Here is a 12,037-nt window from a genome sequence, read left to right on the forward strand (position 1 = left end):
TTGTCCTGATAACAAAAGACGGGATAACGAAAAATTTTGTTAATATGACAAACATGATTAGCTTACGGTAACAAATCAATTTGTTATAGTAACAAATGAATTGGTGTCGTAATTAAAAAGTCGATTTGTTATGAGAACACATGATGTTTATTATAATAATATCGTCGTATTTTAAAGCAGGCATTTGCTACCGTAAGTAATCTTAGCTTATGATTACAAAATTTTTTGTTAATGCTACAAATTCAATCTGTTACTTTAACAAATCAGTTTCTTTATTGGAACACAACAGTTTTGTTACAGTTACAAACCATTGCTTGGCCCAACGAAGAATTTGCTAGCATTACAAAAACATTGTAATCCCAACGAATGCTTCGTTATCCGTATATTAAGGCAGAATTTTGTTACCGTAAGTTATCTTATCTTGTGGTCACAAAAAAATTTTTTCCGTGTAATGAACCGATTTGGATGGTTAAGGTGGCAATCGAAAGAGCTTGTTTGCCATCAACTTTCCTGAAAATTTCAGATCATTTAGTCAAGTAGATTTGAAAATATTGACGAATTACGAAAAAAAAAAATTTTTTTTTTTTAGTTTTTTAGTGATTTCTCAGAAACGACTTGAACGATCGACTTCAAAAATCTATTCAGCTCTAGAATTTGATAAAACGCGTCGATTGCCGCCTTAGCTACTCAATCGGTTAATTTGTTTGAGAGATATCGCGGGCATAATTGAAGCCCTAATGTACGACAAAGTTAGAACCAATTCCCAGTAATCGAGTTTAGCGAAGGTAAAGTTAATTTTCGTCCAATTTAAAAAAAAGTTTTGATATTTTTAAAAACAAAATAGTTTTTATTGTTCCATGTTGAACATATTTTTTTATATAAACTCAGCCAAAATTCTTTTGGACTATTGTCTGATACAAAAAAATTGTAAATTGATATATTAAATAAAAGAATGGGATAATGATATAATAAAAAAATAATTGGATAATTGCTTATCTTTCTGTGTAGTCAGAGAAAATTGCTCCAAGTGCATTTCAGCTAAAAACAAACGTCACTTAACTGCTATTTCCCACCAGACGATGCCAGATGAGTTTGCTCAGGAACTTGGAAGTCATCAGCATCAGCAATTCGCAACACTTTACACTAGCACTGAACAATCAACACTTAACTACCCCATAAACACTTTGCACAATTTAAATTAACATACGATAAATTTTACAATCACTGCCCAATTTTACACGACTTAACTGCAATGCTGTGTTTCAATGTTACTGAAGTTAGCAGACGTCTAATAATTTTCGGATTTTTTTTTAGACGATAAAACATTTAAAAAAAAATATTTGAAAAAATTTCACCTGTAGATTTTTAAATGTTCTACATGTGCATATTTTTATATTATTTTTTTGCAATTGATTTATTGAAAAACGAAAATTCAAAAATTTTTAAATGTCTGCTAACTTCAGGATCATTGTGTTTCAATTCGAACGTAAAGGAGGATCTAGACTACTACTGCCATTGTCGATGATACTGACTGACGTTATTGGACCGCAAGTTGATACAAAGCAATCGATTTCGCGATTCATTAATTCTTATTTATTAATTATTATTACTTCCGCGGTAAATTTAGGTATTCAAAAAATAACTACTCTAGTCCCCATGGCCAAGCCTTAAGGACATTTATTAACTGCCATCTATTTGTTTTGGAAGAACTAATATAGGTTGTGCCAATATTCATCTTTTTATCGACATTATCGACGCTAGTTTAGGGCGGCGCCACATATCCTCTTCCTGAGCTCTCAGTGATCCTCAAAAATTTTCCTTGAAACTTTTGCAGTTATTTTTTTTTTCGATGAAATTCACCCACCCTCGAACATCCCTACGCAGCAAACTTCAGAATGTACCTACTGTATCTTAAGTAAAATTATAGAAAATAATAAAAACTAGCCAACAAAATAATTACAAAATAACTTTTGATTTCACAATTCAAACTAAATTAATAATTCAAATGGGTTTTGATTAATTTTATGACGTTTAAAAATTTTTTAAAGATCGTCTTCTTAAATAAAGTTAATAAAAAAAAAAGTACTAGCAATTATAAAAAAAAAAATCAAAGAAACCAAATTCTGGATTTTGATCTAGTGTCTAGTGTTAAAAATAATATTAAAAATGGCGACACTTTTTGCTGTTTTGTTTGTGCAAAAAGATGGTTATGGCATTTGTTATGCATACAATAATTAATGAAAATAATATACATATATATTTAGGATATTTAAATAATATAATATATATTTATAACAAGTGTTGTTGATTGTTTATTGTTTGTTTGTATGTATGTGGGTGGAAGAAATAAAATAGAGTATAAAAATAAATAATGAACGCAACGAGTTTATATGTATCAACATGTCGGCTTGTATTGCAAGCCGATGCTGAAGATTCAAATTCATGGACAGACTTATACAGGCTAGTACCATATTTAAGGCAAAGTCTAAGCTGCACAGTATGCTCGAATCTCTTGATTGAACCTCACACACCAACAGAGACAAATTGTCAACATCATGTGTGTCGTGGTTGCCGCGGTGGACGTAAAAAATTAAAACCATCCTGTGGTTGGTGTAAAGACTATGATAAATATATTGAAAACGTACAATTACGAATACTATTGCAGTGTTATAAAAAGTTGTGTGAATATCTTACGAGTACTAATATTTATCGTAGTCTAATTATTACTGTGTCTTCCAATGCTTCGAGCAATGTTGCTTCTGTTATTGGTGCTACGAGTCTTATGGAACTCATTCAAGAGGGCACAGGTTTTAAAGATGAATTTAAAAGTAATGCTGGTTTATCTAAATCTGCTTACAGTATTTTACCTTGTGTTTATACCAGTACAACATCAACACAAACACAAGCTAATAGTATACAACCAACCGTTGATCCATTAGCAACAACTGTACCTGGTATAATTATTTATTTATTTTTATTTATTTAACGCCAATCGGCTATACACTTATGAGACATAAAATGATAAAAAGATATATAAGTATAAGTGAATCAAAAAGACAAATTAATATATATAAGAACTATATTATTTGATTAGAATTAACTTGTTGATATTGACTGAGAATGAGGCAATTGTATTACCAAAAAAGTCGATGTCCGCACAATTGCGATTGACTAGCCTTGCTATTCTATTAAGTGACCCATGAACTACGTAATTTTTATTTTATTTGACGGTGTAGAGTAGTCGAGATATTCTGAGACCAGGTCCGGGGCTAACAAACAAAAATATTTCAAGTGTCTGGCGAGTCTATTAGATTGTTTATAACTTTGTAGAAAAATGTCAAGTCCGCGATTTCTCTTTGGCTTCGTAGGCTGCTTATTTTAAATTTGGAACTAATATCATCGACAATAACTGGTGATCCATTAATTCTTGTACAGTGAGACAGAAATTTAATGAACTTATGTTGTGTCCGGTTCCATGACAACTGATCCCCGACAAGTAATCACACGATAATTAATCCCACAGACAACTGATCCCATTGACAAATTCATAAAAGAATTAATTATTAATTAATTACTATGACATGAGTAATTAAAATTCACTGTTATAAATACAAAAAGTTTAATTATGTAAATTAGTTGTTGATAAAAATCGATTGTTGATGGGATCACTTGTCGTGGTATAAAATTGTTGGGATCAGTTGACGGCACATCGTTGTGACCAATTATGATAGTAAATAAATTTTGTCTTTTTGTTATTAATTTTATTTTATTAAGACCGGTTATCAAATAATTTTGTCCAAGCTTTTCTCTTAAATCAAAGCTCTAAGCGTAAAATAAAGACACAGGCACGATGCTTTACTCTATGAACTAGCGAATTGCACTTACATTTTTTGATAACTTCCATTTGTTTACGAGAAAAACTTGGACAAAGTTCCCATTTACTGTACAAGTGCAACAAATATAGCACCGATAAACAAATTAAAACGTGTTTTAATCATTTATTATTTATTGTAGAATCTCCAGCAATACGAACTGTGTCGAATGGATCATCAATCTACTCTGTGATGTATGCAGGCTCGGGTAATAAAATAACGATAAAACGTAAAGCTGCCACTACTGTTGAGGATACTGATCTCAGTCAACAGGACACTGATAATTCGAGAGGAGCTGTAGGAGGGGTAAAATGCATTCCATCTTCACAACTTTCATATGGAACTTCTTCTCCAAAAAAGTCGTCAAAGGGCAGCAAAGTAATTTTTTTTACAGACTTGCCATATCATGTTGTCATAAAATAATTATTTATTTTTTTAAGTAAATGATTGTCATTTCAATTGTAAAAAAAAACTAAAACTGCCCGAACATTAACACTATTAATGCTTACTATCTCTTACTGTCATCTATTAATCTTTATCATTAGTTTTCAGATAAACTTATAATGATTAATGATTTTGTGAATTATTTATTTTAGTCGTCGACGAGTTTTAAAAAACCGAGATCGAGCTCGACAAGGAGCAAGAGAAAAGGATGTAGATGTGGAAATGCAACAGCAATACCAGGGAAATTAACGTGTTGTGGTCAAAGATGCCCTTGTTATGTTGAAAGTAAACCGTGCATTGAATGCAGATGTCGAGGGTGCAGAAATCCTCACACTGCTGATGGTTTAAAAGTAATTGTTATTTATTTATATATATATATATAATCCCATTTTAATAACATGGGAATAAAAATTTTAAGTTCAGGACTTTATACCTAGGTAAATGGCTCGTACAGATAAGCTCAGTGTACAATTTCCTTGGGAATTGACTGCACTACAGAAAAAGTCTCATCATTTTTTGATAAATTCATCTGTTCAAAAGCTATTGAAACTTAAAGTGAAATTTATAACAAATTTCGAGATCTTTTTACTTTTCCGGCGAAACTATCAAACTAATCACGAAATGCCATGAGCTCTTTTTTGTAGACAATTTCAATTCTTAAAAATTATCTCTGATACAATTTTTCGAAATTCTGCATTGTTTTCTAGTTATTTTCATTTTAACATCAAGCTCTTGAAATAGATCAGAACACTTCTTTTTTTAAAAGCTTGACATTAAAATAGAAATAACTAGAAAACATTGCGGAATTTTAAAAAAATTTATCAGAGATATTTTGTAAGAAACAAAATTGTCTACAAAAAAAATCCTATGAGATTTTGTGATAAATCTGATAGTTTCGCCGGAAAAGTAAAAAAATCTCGAAATTTACTATAAATTTGACTTTAAGCTCCAATAACTTTTGAACAAATGAATTTATCAATAAATGATGAGACTCTTTTTGTAGAGCGTTTAATTCCCTACAAAATTATGTCCTGAGCTTCTTTTTTCCCATGTTATTTAAATGAGAAATAGAAAACTGCGATGAGTGACCTCTAAATATTAATATTAAGAGTTCATCTTTAAACAGGCATCTTATTTCACCTCCCTGTAACTATTTAATAGGGGGAAAATAGTCAGTTTTTTGTAATCAGTCTAATATATATATAATTAATTAATATTGTTTGTTTGATTTTTTTTTCAGAGAAGGCCACATATACCAGAGCTACACAATTTACAACTGCAGCTTTCAAGTTCGCTTGATTGCGATAGTTTAAGTTCAGATACTCTGAATTCACATCAATGCTTATCAACATCACCTACAACAATTCAAGTACTAAATGTGTATTCGACACCGAGATTAGACATTGATAATGTACCACAAAATTTACCCGCAGCTTTACTCGTTGGTGAAGATGCTATGGTTAGTACAGAAAGCGAAGCTGATGATAGTGATATACAAATAGACGTGTGACAACGTGAATAAAGGCGCTCAAGTTGAGCGTCATGTGCAAATTAATTTTTATTAATTAATTTCATTTTTTTAATTGAATTAAATTCACTATGATAAATTAAAAATTATGTATCACAATGAATTAGGAACTTTATATTGCGTGATTTGTATAAAATGTAAAACAGGTAGATGTAGAAATAATAGGTGGTTATATAGTTTTATAATTAAATTTACCTAGTAGATTTTTTTGTACATTCAAGTCAATTGTACATGCAGTCTTATTTTATTTTTTATTTTTCAAATATTAGTTTTTAAATTAGTATTTCAATTTATCAACTAATCACTGATGGCCAGGGAATTTTCTTTTATTTTTTTATTTTCATCATAGCTTTATTTTTAAACCGTATCTTTTTTATTGTCATTAGCTAAAAAAAACAGTAGGTTTGGTAAAGATAAGTCTTCCAAAAAGGAAAAATTTATGTAATGTAAAGTTTACGTGTTGAAAATTTTATTTTTCGCTTCAAAGCATTAAAAAATATTATCTTTTTATATTATGATTTATTGTCTCTGTTAAATGAAAAGAAAAAGGTATAAAATTTTTCATAAAAGCCTTTATTAAAAGAAGCGGTTTAAAACAATTAGAAAAAAAAAATTTAAATACTTTTTAATGCTTTTGAATACTGAATACTTTCAAATCGCCCTTCTTATGGGCAATTAACATTGCAAATCGTTTTAATAAGGAAGAGAGAGTTATGAGAAAAATTTGAATTTTCAAATAAATAAAATTTTATTTGATAAGTGTTAACAATGTGCTAAACGACATATTTTATCTCATGATTTAGGACTTTATCTGTGAAAATACTGAATTTTGAAAATTACCTATTACATACTTTTAAGTTGCCTATATATTCAACTTTTCATTGATCGTACTGCTTATACTTGAAGATTATTGAACAATGAAGTTAGTTACTCAAATTACTCACTACGATTTGAATTTTTATAATACATAAATATTGACGGGTAATTTTGTGAAGAATCTCATAAAAAATTGTTATTTTTATTTACAATTTTTGTTGTAGAATATTCAATTATTCGCTGAATTATAATCGAACATTAAAAACTTGAGTAGACGGTGATTCTATAGAATTTTTTGTAAAAATATTTTTAATAATGCTTCTATAAAAAATTTTGTACCTTATAAAGGTACAGGTCTCTATGTAACATCGATGGAAAAAATTGTTTAAATTACACCCAGATAAATTTTTAGTAGAAAATTATCCAAAAAGTTTGATACTGTGAGGACATGTGGTAAATATCTAAATGTTTCCCATGCACATTGTAACATAAACAACTCGATAGCATGTAAATGAAGTGCAATTTCAACTAATAACAGTAAAAATTTAGTTACTAGCTAGCTGTCCTTACAGTATCAAACTTTATGGGTAATTTTTACTCAAAAATTTTCTGCGTGCAGTAAAAATATATTATTTTGTTTTTTAAGTACATTTTTTTATCTGTTTAAATCTTTTTTTTTCTTCACTAAATACTACCGGTTTTTTAACCAAAAATATTTTTGAAAAATTAACACTTATTTATTAATATTTCTAATCATTGTTTTATTTTTTTTTATTATTGAGGGCACCAATTTATAACAATTGAAAAAAATGCCCTTAATATTTGAAAGAAACTTTTCTATGGTCTCAGTGATACTTTTATCTTTACTTCAGTTTATATAACAAACTTGAAAGAAATAAATAAGTTTTATACGTAATATATGATTGTGACTAATGGTTTTTTTTTTTAATAAAGATTAAAAAAAGATCATAGTACCATAATAGTACTTGCAGTACATTTACGTTTTGTTTTTTATTTTCTTAATATCATTCATTATCAATAATAGAAAAATTATTTATAAATTCTTTACCAAAAAAAAAAAAAAAAAAAAAAACAAAAACAAAAATAGATAAATAAATAAAAATGACGAAAAAATCTCATTGTAAATATGAATAAAATAAACAAAAAAATTTTTAATTTCTTTAAGGAATTATGTAAATGCTATATTGTATCAAAGACTTTTTATATTATGATTTTTAGGATGATTGTTAGAAACGATAAAGGATAATTATAGAATGGAAAAATTCATGTGCTTGAATTATTATTATTTGAATTCAAATGATTTGAATTAGTTGGAAAGGTAGGATAAAAAATTGTAGTTAACGTTTAAAATAAAAATTATTTAAATTAGTACAAAATTATATTAAAAAAAAAAAAAAAGTAATAATAATAATTAAGTATATAAAGCATTTTCATGAAGCACATGTGAAAGGCCTTACACTGTCGTGGAATAATTGTATAAAAAAATATATATTATCTTTTAATTGTTATTAACATATTACAAATAACTCTTTTTTTATATAAACGTTTACTTGTTTAAATAACAACAATGTCGTAATAAAAAATAAAATTTCAAAACATAACTATATTTAAATTACACAAACGGAAAAAAAATGTAATGCAATTAACATCAATAAAGTATGAATTTTTTCATTATAAATTTTTTGTTTGAATTAACTGACATGTTTAAATTTTTTACCAGAAAATTGAATATAATTTGATCTAAAACCGTTTCTTAATTACGTTAAGAGAAAGTAAATTGAAATAATAAAATTGGATATATTATATTTAAGTTTTTAGTAGAGTACTCGTATATTTGAACTAATAATTATTTTATAATATTCGGTAACAATCTCCAATTAACCCAAGTAGCACAGAGACAACTTTAAGATGTCTTTTGAATAGACAAGACAAAGGCCCTAGGGGTATAAGCATGGTGAATTTGCCCCCGAAAGGTATCGGCTTGATACTGCGGGGATTTTTAGGTACTAATAAGATATTAAGATCCTGAGAGTTTCAGCTTTTGAAACCAATCGGTCTTCGAGAAAAAGCCAAATAGTAAAAATCAGATAAAATGAATATTCTCAGAGACTATTTTATCGATTGACTTATACTCGGGATATGTTTTGGGGGTCGATAGTAGCTCATCGGAAAAAAATTGGGAGCTTGATCGGTCGACAACAACCTCGAAAAAAATGACTTTTTAGTTTTAATTTCAACTTTTCACGATGTTACGGTTCTGGTACAATTATGAAATAATTTTTTTTGGATTCCTCATCCAATTTCCTATAGACTTAAGTGCTTTTAAAATTTTTAAAAAAGGTCCGCCATATAGAAAAAAAAATAAAAACCACTTTTTAAGCAAATATTTACTTTATTTACATGTTTAAAGTGTGAATCATTATTTTTCTAGTTTGTATATGTTCTTGAATGTTATTTGCAAAAATAATCTCTGCATCAGCAGTTAAATTTTGTCATATCATATAATATCAACTAAAATATTATAAACATTATACACATATAAAACAGGAAATAGATTTTAGTTTGTAAATTATAAATACATAACAACAAATGAAAGATATACTTAAGGAAAAAAATGTATAATCATATTTTATCAGTCTTCATCACTATCCTCTTCAATCACAGGTGAAATACTGTCTCTATCAAATAATTTGCTAAGTATTTCAGCAGGCCTTAAAATCTTTGTTAAATATCACCCGTGTGATAAATAGTAAACAACAGCAGCAACATGAGAGCAACATCCAATTGTTCTCAGACCATTTGCACACTCACAACTATGCCTCAATATGCTTTTTGGACCAATAGCATTTTTTTTTATACTTAATAAAACATCTATAAACCTTTCTATTAACGTGTCTGGATTGAACTGGAATTTTGAGTATATTTGACTGTTCTTTCACATATTGAATAGTGAGATTACCTGTTTCATCAAGCATTTCTGCTAAATAGGAAACAGCCTGTTTCAATATGTATAGTAAGCGTCTTACTTCCGACTCAGAGCTTTTGGATGAAGTCATCGAAACAATGAAATCGCAAAATAATGTAGTAAATACGTTAGCTGAAGACGTTCAAAAAAATGGCTGGCAGCGAAAAAAATTGCCGTTTCAAAAAATTTCATCTGAAACTTTTGAAGACTTTCCAGAAATGACAGAAAATGATCTGCGTATTTTTTTCACTGGTTCCTATCAATCGAACAGGCTGTTTCCTATTTTGCAGAAATGCTTGATGAAACAGGTAATCTCACTATTCAATATGTGAAAGAACAGTCAAATATACTCAAAATTCCAGTTCAATCCAGACACGTTAATAGAAAGGTTTATAGATGTTTTATTAAGTATAAAAAAAAATGCTATTGGTCCAAAAAGCATATTGAGGCATAGTTGTGAGTGTGCAAATGGTCTGAGAACAATTGGATGTTGCTCTCATGTTGCTGCTGTTGTTTACTATTTATCACACGGGAGATATTTAACAAAGATTTTAAGGCCTGCTGAAATACTTAGCAAATTATTTGATAGAGACAGTATTTCACCTGTGATTGAAGAGGGTAGTGATGAAGACTGATAAAATATGATTATACATTTTTTTCCTTAAGTATATCTTTCATTTGTTGTTATGTATTTATAATTTACAAACTAAAATCTATTTCCTGTTTTATATGTGTATAATGTTTATAATATTTTAGTTGATATTATATGATATGACAAAATTTAACTACTGATGCAGAGATTATTTTTGCAAATAACATTCAAGAACATATACAAACTAGAAAAATAATGATTCACACTTTAAAGATGTAAATAAAGTAAATATTTGCTTAAAAAGTGGTTTTTATTTTTTTTTCTATATGGCGGACCTTTTTTAAAAATTTTAAAAGCACTTAAGTCTATAGGAAATTGGATGAGGAATCCAAAAAAAATTATTTCATAATTGTACCAGAATCGTAACATCGTGAAAAGTCGAAATTAAAACTAAAAAGTCATTTTTTTCGAGGTTGTTGTCGACCGATCAAGCTCCCAATTTCTTTCCGAGGAGCTACTATCGACCCCCAAAACATATCCCGAGTATAAGTCAATCGATAAAATAGTCTCTGAGAATATTCATTTTATCTGATTTTTACATATTTGGATTTTTCTCGAAAACCGATTGGTTTCAAAAGCTGAAACTCTCAGGATCTTAATATCTTATTAGTACCTAAAAATCCCCGCAGTATCAAGCCGATACCTTTCGGGGGCAAATTCACCATGCTTATACCCCTAGGGCCTTTGATTTTATCTCAACGCCAGGTTTTTTTTTATAGAAATAAGACATTCAGATGTTGATCCTATAAGTCATAGGAAATTTGTGTTTTTTCCCGTCTTAAGAAAGTCATTTCAATTTAAAAAATCCTTTAGATGATTTATTTGACAATTGTTGATAATTTACTTTTTGTTGTCACTTGTGTCAAGTCTCTTAAGCAGATGTTTTTTCGGTGACATAAATTTCTGATTACTTTGTCATTATTTTCGTGCCTTATCGATAGGTCAAAAAACAGCCTCAAAACTGATATCTTATAAATTTCACAAAAACAAATATACTACTTGGGACATTTTGAATAACTTGTCAGTTTTTACACAATTTTAAAACGATGAGTGTGAGTGTAGCAGATACGAGACAAGTTTCAAATTATAAATAAACAAAATAAATAATTAAAAAAAATAAAAATTTAAAAAAATGCGCATCCCGATTTTTAAATTCCATAAAGCGCATTATTTATTTCTATTCGATTTACATTTTGTTTATTTATTTCAAATGTCTGCTACATTCACAATCATAAAATGATATAAGTGTGAATGTAGCAGACATCAGACAAATTTATAGCTGTTAATAAATAGAGTAAATAATTAATGAAATAAAATTTTTCAAAAATACGCATTTAAAAAATTGTGAAATTATTAAGCGCATTTTTTATAAATCTTATTTTTTTAATTATTTACTTTATTTATTTATAATTTTAAATTTGCCTGATGTCTGCTACATTCAAACTCGTAAAATGATACAGAAATTATAGTAGACATCCAATAATTTTTTGATTTTTTTTTAAAACCATAAATTTTAAAAATATATTTCAAAAAATTGCACTTACAGTTTTTTTAATTTTCTACACGTGCATATTTTTAGTTTTTTATTTTGTAAATTAGAGTGTTGAAAAAAAAATTCAAAAATTGTTGATTGTCTGCTAATTTCAGGATCAAATTTCAAATGTGTAAAAAAATTGCCGCTAATTTTAAATTCGAATTTAGCGCCATCTTTCATTGCTTTCAAAACTTATACAATACGA

The 12,037-nt window shown here is 28.2% G+C and overlaps 1 protein-coding gene across 2 annotated transcripts; it reads left to right on the plus strand.

Annotated features, from left to right (window-relative positions):
• Positions 1–1,987: 1,987 nt before the first annotated feature.
• LOC130669824 (E3 ubiquitin-protein ligase MSL2) lies at positions 1,988–7,706 on the plus strand. Of its 2 annotated transcripts, none has more exons than XM_057472923.1 (4): positions 1,988–2,954; positions 4,015–4,178; positions 4,469–4,666; positions 5,557–7,706. In XM_057472923.1, exons 1-4 carry the CDS (start codon positions 2,372–2,374, stop codon positions 5,824–5,826), a joined length of 1,215 nt encoding a protein of 404 aa, XP_057328906.1. In that variant the 5' UTR covers positions 1,988–2,371; the 3' UTR covers positions 5,827–7,706. The 2 variants fall into 2 exon arrangements, with proteins under 2 accessions (XP_057328906.1, XP_057328905.1); XM_057472922.1 differs by having other exon boundaries at positions 1,995–2,954; positions 4,015–4,250; positions 5,557–7,699.
• The last annotated feature ends 4,331 nt before the right edge of the window (positions 7,707–12,037 follow it).

The sequence above is a fragment of the Microplitis mediator genome, chromosome 6 (genome assembly GCF_029852145.1).
Source record: "Microplitis mediator isolate UGA2020A chromosome 6, iyMicMedi2.1, whole genome shotgun sequence".
NCBI classification, from domain to species: Eukaryota; Metazoa; Arthropoda; class Insecta; order Hymenoptera; family Braconidae; genus Microplitis; species Microplitis mediator.